Here is a 17,838-nt window from a genome sequence, read left to right as displayed (position 1 = left end):
TTTAAGAACAGGTTAGGCTACGTAGATTCATTAATCGGTATAGACTTGCAAATTAATGTCATGCGTTCAGTATATAGCAGAATATTTCGTAACGCTACTTGGTGACATTTTTATCCTTTCTATTTAACCTCACGTCCGTTAAGCTATCTCTAACTACTAGTAAACTATGAGTAATGTGGTGGGGTAGCCCGAGTATTCTGCCGTAAAAAAGCGAAACGCATATTCATGATATTGGGCTATCGCACGCTCGCTCGCACACACGCACACACTTGATAGTGAATAAATGGTATATATAATTTTGAGAGACGATGAAATGGTATGGACAATTTTCGAGTTGATCACATGGTAGAAGGAGGAGGTGGGAGGCAATATTATTTATTTATTTTGGTGTATTCCGACCACCCATGTAACGGAAAAATCAACCTCCACTGAGGGGATTCGAACAACGGACTCTCAGTGCGAGAGTCCAGCGCTCTACCAACTGAGCTAATAGGGAAATTCCCACTAGCTACTGGTCAGGTCAGGTCATAGGGTTTTACGTGCACATTCAGAACAAGCTGTTGTAGCGCACGCCTGTCGTGGGCACAAGAGCCGGCCTTGGCCGGCTCCTCCGTCCATGACAGGAAAGGTGGGGGGAGGGGAGAGGAGGGACCGCCTGCACTGGCAGGTGCAAGGGATCACCAGCAGCCCGATCGAATCGGTAGCAGGCGGATGGGGGTGGTGGTGGTGCTATGGAATTTTGAATGGAGCCGTTAATGCCAAAGAGAAAAGGGGTGCGGAATTTTTTATTGAGGAAATTTGGCGCAATTTTGAACGGTCGGTCGAAAGGTAAATGGCCGAGCTAATATAGGTTTTGATATTAGTGAATCGAGAGTAGCTCGTTAATTATATACCTTTATGACGCTGGGTGTCTCCCTAGGTTGCCCGTAGGGCCCTTATAAGGACCTGACCGGTTCTGGTCGTGGCATGACAACCCAGGGGAGACTCACTAGCTACTGCCAGTAGGAGCACTTTATACCAACACTACTACATATTCCCCCCTCAAGTGAAGCTACGTCCCGGAGCTGTGGGCCACGGGCTGTTGAACTGTTACGGGTCCTGACTGGGTTATATACTACTCAAAAGAATTTAAGGGTCAGACGATATTTTCGACATTATTTTCTGAATGTCAATTATATTAGCTAGACCATAATGTCACGCATGGTATTGTTCCATTTTGACGAAAGTGGGTCTAAGCAACCCATAAATGAATTAAAATCCACTGTCTGACACTGTTGACTAGTTCTAATGGCGAAAACATGCTTACATTTGCACGTAAATTAGGGCGAAAGCGAAAGGTCTGCTAAGTGCCCATAACTTGCTTTTTCATAAAGCGCTTCATTTGCACGCTTTGCACGTGTATTCCATGTTCCCAATGCTGAATTTCCGTATAATTGGAGCTTGCGTTCGTGTACGGTGCACACTCCAAATTCGACAATGGTACGACTTCAACTGACTATCGAAGATCGAGGAAGGGCTATTGTTTGGCTTCAGGATGGCAATACGCAAAGAAATGTTGCTCTGAGACTTGGTGTCAGTCAGAGTGTCGTTGGCCGACTGTGGCAACGGTACCAAGCAACGAATTCTGTTCGAAATCGTCCACGTTCGGGAAGACCCCGAAGCACTACAAATAGAGAGGACCGCTACATCACCAATATGGCTCTACGTCAACGCACAACCACTGCACGCCGATTACGTGACAATCTGCGGACTGCGACTGGAACTCGAGTGTCTGATCAAACCATACGCAATCGTCTGAGAGCCAATAATCTACGCTGCCGTCGCCAGGCTGTTCGACCACCACTCCTACCACGTCACAGAACGGCCAGACGTCACTGGTGCACGCTTCATCTGCGGTGGCAACGTGTTCAGTGGGGTCGAATGATGTTCACTGATAAGTCCAGGTTTAGTCTCCAGTTCAACGACGGTCGGGTTCATGTCTACAGACGTCCTGGGGAGCGCTTCGCTGACGTTAACGTTAGACAACGTCACCGCTTCGGTGGTGGCAGCGTCATGGCGTGGGGCGGCATCTCTATCCACCACAGGACCCCCCTCTATGTGGTGGATGGCAATCTGAATGGAATTCGCTATCTGAATGAGATTATCCGGCCGTTGGTTCTCCCAGGCCTTCAGCAGATTGGCGGCGGGGCAGTTCTGCAGGATGACAATGCCAGACCCCACCGCGCCAGGGTGGTAACGGACTTTCTCAGACAACAAGGTATCGCCAGGATGGATTGGCCAGCATATTCGCCTGACTTGGCCCCAATAGAGTACGCCTGGGACGAATTAGGCAGGAGAGTTCGGGATAACCATGCCCCTCCGGCCAACCTTCATGATCTGGGTCAACTTCTTATGGCAGAGTGGCAGGCCATTCCCCAAGAGTTCTTCAGACGTCTGATCAACAGCATGAGGCAACGATGTGTCGAGTGTATTCGCGCCAGGGGTGGATTCACACACTATTAAACGAATGTTCTAATGTGTAAAATCCATGTTTGACAACCTTCAACTTTGACAGCATGTCATGTGACTTTCTTGTATACAGTGACGTTTATTTGTGATTTTTTGTAAATATGGAACAATAAATAAAAATTTTGGTGTAGTTTACATCATCAATCTAATACACTCTGAAACTTATTTGGTTATACATTTTTGACGCTTAAATTCTTTTGAGTAGTATAATTGTATTCTTGTGTTAAGAACACACCCAGTCCCTACGGCGGCTCCAAATTTACAGTAAAATCAACCTCCACTGAGGGGATTCGAACAACGGACTCTCAGTGCGAGAGTCCAGCGCTCTACCAACTGAGCTAATAGAGAAATTCCCACTAGCTACTGCTAGTAGGAGCACTTTATACCAACACTACTACATACTCCCCCCTCAAGTGAAGCTACGTCCCGGAGCTGTGGGCCACGGGCTGTTGAACTGTTACGGGTCCTGACTGGGTTATAATTGTATTCTTGCGTTAAGAACACACCCAGTCCCTACGGCGGCTCCAAATTAACAGTAAAATCAACCTCCACTGAGGGGATTCGAACAACGGACTCTCAGTGCGAGAGTCCAGCGCTCTACCAACTGAGCTAATAGAGAAATTCCCACTAGCTACTGCCAGTAGGAGCACTTTATACCAACACTACTACACCAACATAATATAAGTTTATTTAATTATATGTAGAGAAAAAATAGCAGCAGACCCATTAGGTTTAAAATAATAATTATATTGTAACGGTGCCTCCCCATGTAATAATTTCAGGGACAGACAGCCCTTAAGTGAACACTTGAAGGGCTGGATTTAGCTCAGTCGCTAGACCGTTCACCTAAGGCGTTCGTAGGATCGAACCACCTAAGTGGACCATTTTCTTTGAGGTTTTTCCCCCGTCCCAACCAGTGCACCACGACTGGTATAATACTGTATATCAAATGTCTGTAGGAAAGTGCATATAAAAAAGCCCGATCCCTTAATTGCTACTAATGGAAAAGTGTAGCAAGTTTTCTGTAAAGCTTTGTGTCAAAAATGTCCAAATGTTTTTCACATCCAATAGCCGATGATAATTTTTAGTGGTGTCCTTAAAGAAAATAAACTTAAGAAAACTTGACATCTAGCTACTGCAATGATACTTGTATTGTAGGCTTGCATGCATTAACAATTTGAAATGATATCTTTACAGACGGGATACCCAGTACATTAACGAGACGTTTTAGAAGCAGATATTTGCTTGGAAAAGATAAGCGAACCTCCATGCCATGAAAAAAACAGGATGTTCGAACAGCGGTCTGCGAACTGAGATAACAGAGCAATTTCCACCCTAAGCTACAGCATCTGCTCAACCAAACCCTACGGAATACAGGCACTCCGCCCTCGTGTGAAACTGCCTACCAGTCCGCCTGTTTGTCTGTCTGTCTGTGAGTGAAGCTATTTTGGACAGCTGTGGACGATTGAGGTTTAACAGGTTCCGACTGGCTTAGAATTCTAAGAATATTACATTCCTAAAGACATGCGTCGGCTGCGTTTTCCTAGGCTTGTTTATATACGCTTAACGTTGAACCGAATGGTGACAGAGAACCAGTCAAATCGATTGCGAACGTTGACGCTGGGTCGCTGTCGGTGAACGCAAGGCTACACGTGGAACACCAAATACATGTATAATATATAACGACACCCATCAAAGGGATTTGAACCAGCAACTCTTTGAGAGTTAGAGATTGATAATTAGATATGTACGGACTGCGATAACAGCCAAATATAGTTAATTAAGAAAATATTATTAGGCGTGAGATCGATTCATTTGTAGTTATTTATTACAACTAAATGTGAAAATAACGAAATATATCACCGTTAAAACATTCAAGGTAAATTCTCAGCACATGTAGAGCCCAAAGAATCTATTGAGATGGTAACTTACAAAACCGCGGTTTAGAGAAATAGTGAGACTGACGAAAATGCAGCCAATGTGAGTGATCTTGGCTTGTTGGTGTTGCCCATGTCCGTTTTACATATCGGATGTTAGTAACCTTGCAAATCTATTAAAGAAACCTCATTAACGTTTGTCAAAATCCATCAAGTTGACTACCTAACATGTTGACAGAATCTGCATGGCACTATCTAGTTTTGTTGCGTGTGTTTGGTGAATACATGAACTCGATTTTACCTATAGTCCGTCCCATCATTTTATAAAACTTTTTTTTTTTTTGGTGTAAATAATTTCAGTTTGGTTTGACGTAAGAAGAAAAGTAAAAGTGTTTTGGAAATAACAAAAAAATACTTCTTTTTTTGTTGTTTAATAATAATAAATAAATAAATAAAAATAATAATAAAAAGACAATTTTTGTGTGCAATTTAGATTACAATTCGGCTCCTAAATAAATAATTTGTAGTAAATTCCATAGCTTGAAAAAAAGGCGTTCTCTGTGGGACGGACTATAATTTGTTCTCTAAATCCACATCACATGTTATCTAGTCTGCACAGTGTACTTGGTGAACACTTCAACTCGACTACCTAAATAACAACTAGGATCTACTGTAAAGTATAATGCATTGCACAGTAAACATCAAATCAAAATGGCGACTGATATTCTTCTGCTTGATCACCTTTTTTGTCGTGTTATTGGTGTACTTGACTGTATCCCGGACATCTGGTGTACAGATAAAATTAAACTTTGAGGAAGAAACCCGAGTTCTTCGATGGAACGGTCGATCATGGCGAACCGTTTACAGATTTTGTTCCGATGACTACGGTTTCAATTCGGCTATTTTGAAATCTCCCGCTGGGGATATTCCAATGTACATTCACCCTCTAAAGCACGACTTGTTCGTGTCTGTGAGTCTCAACCACACTGGGATATGGGACAAGGACGGGCTGGGGCTGGTGTTTGAGCAACTGAAATCTGATCCAGACATGGGACTCCTAGATATAGGAGCACAACTGGGGACCTTCACCTTGACCGCAGCGTTGATGGGTCACAAGGTCGTAGCGGTGGACCCTCTTGTGGACAACGTGGTCAGATTGTGTCGGTCCGTACAGATGAACGGACTTGTGGACTACGTCACTGTAGTTTTCGGTGCCTTGTCTGACGCCCACAAGAACATGGAGATTAAAAGACGAAGAGGCAACATTGGCGGAACTTACGTTGAAGAAACCAATTCAAGGCGTTCCAAAGAGAAGTACCCTCGCCATTCCATAGAAGCGGTTCTTATGGACGATTTGCTTTCTGTTGTTGACTTCCAGAGTGTGTTTATAAAGCTTGATGTTGAAACGCACGAGTATTTTGTGCTCCGTGGCGGAAAACATCTCTTCGATACACTGGATGTAAAAGGGGTGCTCATGGAATGGGATTTCTTCAGGACGGGCCAGTTCGGTCAGGAGATCATAGACTTTCTCACCAAGCAACACTTTGTGCCCTTCTCCGTCGCCTGGAAAGACCACCAGCTGGATCCACGATACCACAGTAGCTGGCCTTTTGATGTATTTTGGAAAAAAGTATAGAATTTTTAAATGAAATGTTTTTTGTCTTTCATTCTTTCTGGGGTGGGCTGTAGCTCAGTGGTTGAGCGTCTGTTCGGGGTATGATGGCATAAGCCAGGCTAAAGATTGTCGAAGCTATATTAGCGCTACGATATTGCATTGCCTACGACGGTTTTACAGTATCGTGGTGCTAGGATGGCTTCAAAAATGTTAATCTTATTTGAAGGTGGGATGGGTGTACCCACACCGTCTTTGTAGCGACAGACAAATATAAACGGTGGTGGAGGCAGTGTGTGTGTGTGTGTGTGTGTGTGTGGGGGGGGGTCAGTGGCTCATGACAAATGCCTGCAGTGGCAGAATATGATCAGTCAGTAGTAAAACCGTCAACTGAGCTGCATTGAGTCGCAGGATCGATTGGCCTCGAGTGCCGCCCCCCCCCCCCCCCCCCGCGCCAATGCTAAATTATAATGTCCCACGACTCGTGAATCGGCAGTCATGTTATTTATTGTACTGTCTATAGCAAAGTGCGTATACAGTATCACATGTTGCTTGTTTTGGAAGGAGAGTAGCAGCAGATTTTCCTTCTTTCCGTACACCAAACTGGCGTCGTGGTTAGGTCATCGGTCTACAGGCTGGTAGGTACTGAGTTCGGATCCCAGTCGGAGGCATGGGATTTTTAATCCAGATACCGACTCCAAACCCTGAGTGAGTGCTCCGCAAGGCTTAGTGGATACGTGTAAACCACTTGCACCGACCAGTGATCCATAACTGGTTCAACAAAGGCCATGGTTTGTGCTATCCTGCCTGTGGGAAGCGCAAATAAAAGATCCCTTGCTGCTAATCGGAAAGAGTAGCCATGTAGTCGCGACAGCGGGTTTCCTCTCAAAATCTGTGTGGTCCTTAACCATATGTATGATGCCATGTAACCGTAAATAAAATGTGTTGAGTGCGTCGTTAAATAAAACATTTCTTTCTTTCTTTCCTTACACCAAAATAGCCGATCTAAACGTATCCCAATGGCAAAATGCTTGCCAGATTCGCGATCCGTCTAGGATCGATCCCCGTCGGTGGGTCTATTGAACTAGTATATTTTCTTTACGGCCAGTGGTCCACAACTGGTGTAGCAAAGGTCTTAGTATGTACTGTCCTGTCTGTATGATGTTGAATATAAAAGGACCATTACTGCTAATTGGAAAGTTTAGCCCATTTTGTGGCGACAGCAGGTTTCCTCTCTCATGTGTGGTCCATATATCACTGTAATTAAAATGTGTTAGGCCCTATGTGTCGTTAAATAAAACATTCCTTCCTTCCGAAATGGCCGTAGTTTTAAATGGATTGAAGTGTCAAACAGACATTCGTTTCCAGTATGAACGAGGGAATCTTGTTCATGAATGGAGGAAGAGGGTGTAGTATTTAGCTCAGTCGGATGAGCGCACGCATGTGGTGATGGAGTCGTAGGGTCGAACCTCCTCGGGGGAACCCATTGTGTTTACCCCGTCCCAACCAGGACCCCACGACTAATACATCAATGGTTGTGGTTTGTTCTGTCCTGCCTGGGAAAGATCCCATATGACTGATGAATAAATGTATTCAGGGGTGGGAATTCTCCTCGGATCGGCTCTTTTCCTCTCATGGAACATTGCGTTTCTTCGCATTTTAATCGTCCTTTCCTCCAAAATGTATCAGATGATACAGATTTTAACTTGGGATTTCAAGAATTTCCGGGACCCCTCTAGATTTCCTCTTTTTTACAGTTCACCAATTCCCACCCCTGGTCGTGGGTTTTAATTATTAAATGTTTGACATTCAATGGTGGATGATTAATCAATGTTCTCTAGTGGTGTCGTTAAGCAAACTTCAGTGTGAATCACAAATACTAGCATAACATACTGTGTATAATAATGTTTATTATCCATATATTAAAAAACAAAACCCACACAAACAACTGCACCCCCTCACTTATGTAGACTGCGGTATCATGCAACTTAGGTGGGCCCATTGGACTATTTCTCGTCCATCCAGTGCACCACGACTGACATCATCTGTGGGATGGGCCATATAAATTTGAGTCCTTGCTACTACTGGAAAAAATTTAGCGGGTTTCCTCTCTAAGTCTATATGTCATAATTAACAAATGTTTGGCATCCAATAGCCTATAATTAATAACTCAATGTGCTCTAGTGTTGTCGTTAAATAAAATAAACTTTAGCATCATGCATACTTTGTTTCAAACATGACTGTGACGTCACGTCTCTGTGTTAGTTAAATTGACAAGTTAAGTGCATCTGAGGTAAACATCACAATAATATCGAATTGATAAAAAAGATTTAACATTTTAATTAGTGTCAATACATTGCAGAATTGGCATTTGGCAAAATAGTGGAGATTTTACCCTCCTCTTGCTTTGCCAAAAAGAGGACTGCCACTCCCAAAATAGGCTATAATTACTCAAATCTACCTTTAGTCTCTTTGTACTGCATTATTTTATTTTTTTACTTCAGAGACACTATGCAAGTCAGGCTGTACACCTTGGCTGTCATAGCATTTTGTCGTCACCTCTGTATAATTTAATGGTAATGTGTGAAACATTTTTATTTATACTTGATTTCTTTTCTTTTTTAAAATTATTTTAGTTGTTACAGGTGTAAAATTTAATAACATGTTCTTATAATGATATATGAATTATAACTTTCTTCACTATGTCAATTCATCGGTTTCCTTTTGAAGCAAACAGACTATAGGGTGATTCAATTACGGTTATTCAATAAAGAACATTCTAGTTTTGATTTTGGCTGTGCAGTTAAATTTCAGTGTGATAACTGGAGGGCTAGTTGAATTTGAGAAGGGCCAGTAAGATTTTTCTTCAACTGGCCCTGCTGGCGACCATGGTTTTCATGTTAATTTTCAGCCTTGCCATTGCTGCCTAGCAATAAACCATTCTATGACAGATGACAATATAAACTCAAGGGTAACAAGATTGCAGCCCTCAGATCCTTCATCAGCACCTTCCAAAGATGCGAAAAGCAAAAAAACCCAACAACAACAACAACAAAAAAAATTTAAAAAATTGTGGGTACCAAACTGCAAGGTTCAGCCAAAAATGACGTGTGGGTTTTTGTTGTTTCAAACATGGTTGTGAGACGTCACGCCTTTACCGCTGGTTAAGTTTAGTGTATCTGGGGCAAACATCACGATAATATCGAATTGATTTTATAAAAGTAACATTCAAATTTGTACTACATATAACAAGTTACTTCAAACCAATGGGTTATTTAAATACTGCAGGGGTCAACCTACTCGTAATCATCAAATAAAGATTTCAAAAAGCATATCAGAATTTTGTGGTATTTTTTTGTATGAGGAACTATTTCCTAAACCGGACTATATTAAGCTGCTACAGCACGTAACAACACGACCCATGGTGGTGTGTTGCCTACTGTACTTTGTGTGTAACCAAAGCGCCAAATCTAAAATGGAAGCCGTTTTTAACTGGGGTTCCAAACGTTTTGGTGGAGAGGGAGAGGGAAGGGATTCAGCACCCATAGGCTTGTGGGACATGGATTTAAAATCCGGTGATACTGTTGCATAGTACCAAAGAAGAGAGTTCCATGTCAAAGTTCGAATATTTATGGAGTAAAAGCAGCTGTGGGTGTGATTTGTAGTAATATGTGACATTGATTATTTGTGCAAATACTATTATCCATTGACAATAAATAAATACACCTTTATTTGTTATACAGTTATTATGCAGTATATACCAGAGGTTGAAACTAATGCGGGGTACCCCCCAAAATGGAACTACAATTTTCAGCAAAAATGACGGTTGCTATTAACAACATTAATTAAATCTCTTAAGTGGTATGTGACATCCCATGTTTCTGCAGGTAGTTTAGATGTGAGGTGCCACACTTTTATTGCTGTACTTCCTGGGTGTGTTGATACGCTGCTTATATCAGTTTTATTAATAAACGTTAACATGAACTGCAACAGGAATTGATTTGGTCTATTAGAACCATATGGTGTGTGTGTGTGTGTGTGTGTGTTCATGCGTTCGTTTAGTAAGGGCCTTCAGTTGGACTAGGCGCTGTGTCTGTGTTAGTCTACAACATTGTTCCTTTTCGCCCGTACAAGGACACTTCGAGCACTCTGCGTAATTCCGTAACATCAGGATCTGCGGTCAGGAAGCCAAGCTGTCGTCGGTAGTACAATTTGATGACGAGGCACACGAGACACATGACGCACACCCCAAGACCGCTGACGTAATCAATTCCCGCGAGAATCAAGCCCGTGCGGTTCTCCTGGTGGCATTTCTCGAACACCGCCGTCTCCGAAATGCAGACTCCAGAGCTGTTCAAGATGGCGAACCATAGAGAGAGGAGGATGCAGACGACCTCGACAATGCAGTGAATCCACATCTGTGAAATAAAAGGTATCAATTTTTAAAGGGCGGAAGCAAGTAGACATTATTAGTCAAAATTACCAAATGTTTGACATCCAATAGCCGATGATTAATAAATCAATGTGCTCTAGTGTTGTCGTTAAACAACAAATTATATGCATCTTTCTACGGATTAAAATAAAAATAAAATAATGTTTGTTTCTTACCACGGGAGTTGCTTGATTAGGACCGCCGAATCTATGTAGCTGATACATTGTTTCCAAAAACACTAAAGTTGCGGAGAAAAGACCCTGCAAAATATTTAGTGGAAACAGTTAATGGTGTGTGTGTGTGTGTGTGCGCGCGCGTGCGCGCGTGCGTGCGTGTGTGTGTGTGTGCATCTGTGTGGTTGTGGGTCTGTGTCTGTGTTAGTGAGTGTGTGTGTAGTATGTACGTGTTGAGTGTGTGTATGTGTAGTGTGTATGTTGGGTGTGTGTAGTGTGTGGCTGTATGTAGTATGTGTGGGTGTGGGTGTGTTGTCTGTAGTGTTGTGTGTGTGTGTGTGTGTGCGTACATACGTACGTACGTGCTCGTACATTCGTATATATACATCTGTTGTTGTATGTATGTATGTTTTATTTATGAGTGGTCTTTTCTTTTTTTTTCTTTTTTTTAAGTGTGGTTAATATAAGTTGTAGAAGCATCACGAGGAGTATATGGCTTTTTAAGTACCCTCTGTGTGTTCTTTTACCCCGAGCCGAAGGCGAGGGGGTAAAAGAGCACACAGAGGGTACATACCCCGAGAGATGCTTCTACAACGAATTTATCTTGCCGGCATGTTAAACCATATAGCCAAATAATCAAAATAACGCCAGACAATAATTTTTAACAATTTATTCATTCATTTCATTTCAACTTATTTTCGTGCTTATATCCAATTAAGGTTCAAGCACGCTGTCCTGGGCACACATCTCAGCTATCTGGGCTGTCTGTCCAGGACATTGGGTTAGTTGTTAGTTGGTTAGTGGTTAGTGACAGAGAAGAGGGTATAGTGGCCTTACACCTACCCACTGAGCCCTTAAGAACTCGCTCTGGGTTGGAGCCGGTACCGGGCTGCGAACCCTGTACGTACCAGCCTGTAGTCCGATGGCTTAATCACTGCGCCACCGAGGCCGGTTACAGTTTATTAACGGAGCCGTACTACGCGGACGCAAACGAAACCACTTGCCAGTGACGAAAAATAGTTCCATCGATAAACGAGTTTTTAACTTAATTATGTATACTTGATTGATTATCAATGTTATTTATAATCTAATTATTGCTTTAGCATTAACTGGGGTGGCTGGAAACTGTTGGAAATTACAGAATTTAATAAGAATAAGAGAATTTGGCTCCGCCCACAGGGGTATACGGGTTTGTCCAACGGCAAACAACCAATGAGATTAAAGAATTTTACATGAAGGCGAGATAAGTTTGTTTGCGCCAAATAAACTTTCTAAAACCTGCCAAAAGCCTCATGAATGATTGCAGCAGGTGCGAATCGCACTGGTATAAGTACATCTAGCAAAATTACCAATGACAGTGTGCTTCAATGTTGTTGGAGTTATTTTGAAATAGAAAAAAAACCGCACACATCCCCGCAAAAATATAAATAAATAAATAGACAAATAAATAAATAAATAAATAAATAAATACATGAATGAATGAATGAATGAATGAATTAATGCATGAATGATTGAATGAATGAATGTGCAAATAAACAAAAAGGTCACAAAATAACAACAATAATATATTGATAGCATGCTTAGAATTTAGTTGGGGAAACATTAAAATTAAAATTACCAATAACATCGTGTTGGAACTTTAATTTGAAAAATATATCGACCTAAACACGCACGCACACTCGCTCACACACGCACGCATACACACACCATCTTGATAACACTCACCAGAGATCCTAGCGAGATGAGAGAGGCGGTGTTGAAGTTGATGGTGGGGGCGACGGGTCCTGCCTGGTAGACTGTAACCACCCCTAGCATGATGGCCACCCCGCAAGGAGCAATGTGGAAGAGGGCCACATTACGCAGACAGCGCCACGGTTTACGGTCGTCGGTCTCTGGAAGAAGAGATACAGCATAATACAATGCAGTACAAAGGAAAGCATATCACTGCAATGCAATGCAATACAATACAATACAATGCAAAGCAATGCAATTCACTGCAATACAATACAGTTCAATACAGTACAATACAATTCAATACAGTACACTACAATTCAATACAATACAATGCAATTCAGTTCAATACATAGGCATACGGGCTGCCAGTTTTGTAGGGGCCCCAAGCTGACTATTGATCGTGACTCTGAAGAAAATGGTACAGGTATAATACAATACAGTACAATACAATTTAATATAGTACAATTCAATACAGTATAATACAATTCAGTACAATACAATACAATTCAGTACAGTACAATAAAGTACAGTACAATACAATACAATACAGTGCAATGTAACACATCGCAACGCAATAATATGGCAGGGCTCTTTGGAACTTAACGACGACACCGATGGCAATGGCCGTCGTTGAGACATAAATTGCCGTAGGTAGGAAGCGTTATCGATGACATTTTGGTGCCGCAGGATAAAAATTACTGTCGTCTGTAAAGCTTCTCAAAGTAGGCAAAATACATAATCTTGGTGTACGTCGGTATTTAACGGACGTACGCGTACCCGTTCTGTAGTCCGTTATCGAACTTCACAAAAAACGAGTAAGAGGCCATAGATCACAGTTATCTTCCCATTTGGTTGGCAAAAATCCTCAAATGTATCCGCACAAGTACATATGTAGTCTGCTGTTTGAGTCAAGACTATATCAAATAAAATCCCATAGGCGACCATGTTAACGTTTGTGTTTAAAAACACTATATGCAATATATCAACCAAACTATGGCCCATAAATACCAGTACTACTACCCCTACATCAAAGTATTAACTGAAGAAAATGATACCTTTCATGGCTCATTTTCGGTACAACCAGATGTGTTTACAACACCCCTAGTTTCGCAAAAATTTGAGTACTTTTTTTTACAAGTACCCCATACAATGTCATGCTCCAAGCTCAAGGCTACTTGACAGTGGTACTAGATGATATAAAATTGCATACATTTTTAGCCCAGATGAAACTAATTTAATTTACAACCAACACACACATTTATAACCAACTACAGGACTTGTAGTGTTCACTTCTCTATCAAAATGATGTTGCTTTTTTTTTTTTTTTTTTCTTTTTCGGTGCACCTCGAACTTTGACCCAGCCGGAAGTTATTTGGTTTAGTGCTACCTTGACTGTATTGGTAGTACTCCACCAAATAGCATCTCGGCTGGGTCAAAGTTCGAATGGAGGAGTTAAAGCCGTGAGTCCTGCCATTGGTAATAAATGTGACAGTGGTTGCTTGCATCAAGTACAGTTTTATGTAGGCAATAAATGCATGCAATTTTATTTAGTGCAGTACAGTGTGTCAGGCACACTTGTGCTTGAAACATACACGGGGTGCCTGTAAAACTAAGCACTACCATTTTGTGCGGAATTGACGGGGCTTGTAACAACATCCTGTTATCTCGAAAATGAGCCATGAAAGGTGCCATTTAACTCAGTCACTACTTTGGGTGAGGTGTTGTAGTATTCATATCTATGGTTCATATTTTGGTTGATACGTTGTGTATAGTAGTTTTAGGCCAATATCTTAACACTGTCACCAATGGGATTTTAATTGGTATAGTCCAACCTATTATTTTATGGCAGGCAACTTTATAGTGCCAATCATTGGACTGACGTTGATGTAGCTCTTAAACAGGTGTAACAATTGACGTAAACATGCTCAAAATTGCCGCCGGTGGGTCTTTTCACCAAAGACAAATGTTTTTACATTTTTCATGGGCGACGAATACTAATGGTTTAATAACCATCGGCTATTGCAGTATTGGTTGTCAAACGTACTACGGCCTTTGATATACGATTTGTGGCGCGCACAGTGCTTGGGACGGGGGAAAAAACCCAAACTTTGAATGGGTCCTCAGAGATGATCCGATCCCACAACTCAAGGTCTTCAGACGAGTGCTCAAGCGACTGATTTAGATCCTGCACACCACTCCCCGCGAAATGGGTACGCATAGCGTGTATCTATTAGATACAGAGCTGGTTTATTCCAGTAGCACGTGCTATGGGCCCCGCGATTAAGGGGGTCCCGCGGTGATGTGTACATTTATTTTCTCAGGTCATTTTTCCCCTCTCCCCGAAGGGGTTGCAAAATACATATCCTGGGGAGGGTGTCCCGCTGTTATTTGTGCTACAGGTCCCGCGGATCCTTAAACCGGCTTTGATATCTAACACGCTGTAGACTGGATTTTCATTTTAATGCACGTTTATTATTTATATATATATATATATATATATATATATATATATATATATATATATATATATATATATATATACACACACATGTATATTCTAATACCCAACCCTTTCACTGCCTAGCCCTGTGCCCGTGACCATAGTTTATATATTTTAAATCTCACCTTGCACAAATTCAGGAATTGGTTCTTTGCTTTCCGACATCTTTTCTTCTGAGAAGCGTGGAAGACAATAGAAAACTGATGCATCACTAATTATCCTAAACGTAATCGAACTCCCTCCAGAGGGCAACGTTTGGCAGGAGTCCTAACCATAGCCAATTCGTAGTGTAAAACTCCAGAGTTGACGGGAGGAGGTGTGTGGGGTGTTGGAGCAGGGGCGTTTTTTTTGGGTTTTTTTAGGACAATGAAGATGGTTAAACGTTTGAAGTTGAAGTTTGTTTTCTTTAACGACATCACTAGAGCACATTGATTTATTAATCATCGGCTGTTGGGTGTCAAACATTTAGTAATTTTGACATATAGTCTCAAAGTGGAAAGCTCTAAAAACTATTTTTTGTAGCAAGGGTTCTTTATAAGAAGGGCCGTAGCTAGCGGAGGGTGGGGTGGGTGATCTTCCAGTCGTGATGCAAGAAAAAAATCCGGAAAGCATTATAGAAACTTAAAGAAAATTCTCTTCTTAACTGTTTAAGGAGTTTTATATTATTAACTATTCAGTTGTCCCCCCCCCCCCTATCCCACATACAGGATAACACATACCACGGCCTTTGATCTTCCAGTCGTGATGCAAGAATAAATTATCCTTGAAAAGGGATCTTCAGAAATTGTAATTTATTTCATGGGTGATATGTGCTGGACATTATATTCTCCCGTTCTCGACCCCATGCAATGGTGTAGTGAGGATGTTAGGCGACCCCTCCCCAATCCCCATTCTGTCTGCCCAACTTACTCATAGTTTCTATCATACAATCTTAGAGGACAACCCTACCTACCATGCAACTATATATTAGTCACCATATTGTGATGGTTATCTGACACCAAATCTTACATGACGGCCCTACGGACAATGGTACAGTATCTCACCATATTTCCGTGATTACCTGGTATCTAACCTTACATGACAATTCTACATACTATGGTGCAGTATCTCACCATATTGTCACGTTTGTCTGATATTTAACCTTACATGACAATCCTACCTACCATGGTGCAATATCTCACCATATTGTCACGTTTGTCTGATATCTAACCTTACATGACAATCCTACCTACCATGGTGCAATATCTCACCATATTGTCACGTTTGTCTGATATCTAACCTTACATGACAACCCTACATACCATGGTACAGTATCTCACCATATTGTCACGTTTGTCTGATATCTAACCTTACATGACAATCCTACCTACCATGGTGCAATATCTCACCATATTGTCACGTTTGTCTGACATCTAACCTTACATGACAACCCTACATACCATGGTGCAATATCTCACCATATTGTCACGTTTGTCTGATATTTAACCTTACATGACAACCCTAAATACCATGGTGCAATATCTCACCATATTGTCACGTTTGTCTGATATATAACCTTACATGGCAACCCTACATACGATGGTGCAGTATCTCACCATATTATCACGTTTGTCTGATATATAACCTTACATGACTGTCACGGGGATCCTATAATACCCGTAACTGAATAAAACACGATTATCCAAATATCTCTTCTAACTGTATATCTATTAGATCTCTCTGTATTGGGCAGTTCGATACCCGAGTGGCTCGGCTCTAGGTATAATCAGAGAAACGATCTTATATAAAGTATATGTAATATAGAACGTTTAGTTCACTAGAAAACACAACAAAACACAATACACTTTGGAATCTGTATTAACCTATGCTGACACATGTACTGCCGCAGTAGTTAATTAACAACAACAAATAATAACAACCCAGAACTGATCACTTAATTAGTTAATCTCTAGGTGTCTAGTTTACACAACATTCTAATCACTTCGCCGTGATACAACACGCACACGTGTGATAATTGAGAAACGCTTCCAGGGGAACTTAATTAATAAAGGAATTACAACTCTATTCCTAACTGGTTAATTCTTAATTAACCCTAAACTACTCATTCAGTAACCTTGTAATACAGACTTAATACTGGTACCTATCACAATAAAGACAATAACCTACAGTTTACCTAGGTCCTCTAGGATGACTGGCTAAGCTTTAATAATTTTAGAACAGTGAAGCCTACAATTTACTTCGTCAGTTTACTGGAAACACTGTCTAAATAATATGGGTATAATACAGTATTAAAATATTTAAAGTCACATCAATCACATCAAGGTTATACAACAGAGCAGAAATATATATTTACCAAGTCCAAACGGACGCGTTCCCCGGAAGCCTTCCAATATGTTTCTCCCCGATATCTCTAAAATCCTATCTATTTATTCAAAAATCTGAGAGACAGCGAATATCGCCTGGGGGCACAACGCGGCACCTCACCTATCATGTGAATTTGCCCCAACTCCCAGAGACGGTATTTTTCCTTAGATGGCCAGACTTACTGTCGCCTGTTCGCCAGAAACCACGGTCGTAAAACCGCACTATCTGAGGTATTACGTAACTACTGGCCACATGGCCTCCACACCTGGTCTAAGCGTGTATTAGGGGGGTACGGTCGCGCGGAGGTATTATGTAACCAAGTGCACATAGCCCTCTAAAAAAATTAACATCGCCACAGGCGAAAAGATAAGAGCATGTTCCGTCACAATGACAATTCTACATACCATGGTGCAGTATCTCACCATATTGTCACGTTTCTCTGATATCTGACCTTACATGACAACCCTACCTACCATGGTGCAGTATCTCACCATATTGTCACGTTTATCTGATATCTGACCTTACATGACAACCCTACCTACCATGGTGCAGTATCTCATCACATTATCACGTTTATCTGATATCTAACTTTACAGACAACCTTACCTACCATAATACTGTATCTCATCATATTGTCA

General features: G+C 41.5%; 1 protein-coding gene across 1 annotated transcript; it reads left to right on the top strand.

Annotated features, from left to right (window-relative positions):
• The first annotated feature begins 5,316 nt into the window (after positions 1-5,316).
• On the top strand, positions 5,317-6,021 carry LOC121371076. The gene has a single exon (XM_041496748.1). The coding sequence runs from the start codon at positions 5,317-5,319 to the stop codon at positions 6,019-6,021; it is 705 nt and encodes a 234-aa protein (XP_041352682.1).
• The last annotated feature ends 11,817 nt before the right edge of the window (positions 6,022-17,838 follow it).

The sequence above is a fragment of the Gigantopelta aegis genome, chromosome 1 (assembly GCF_016097555.1).
Source record: "Gigantopelta aegis isolate Gae_Host chromosome 1, Gae_host_genome, whole genome shotgun sequence".
Lineage (NCBI taxonomy): Eukaryota > Metazoa > Mollusca > Gastropoda > Neomphalida > Peltospiridae > Gigantopelta > Gigantopelta aegis.
This window is presented reverse-complemented; position numbering and strand designations above follow the sequence as displayed.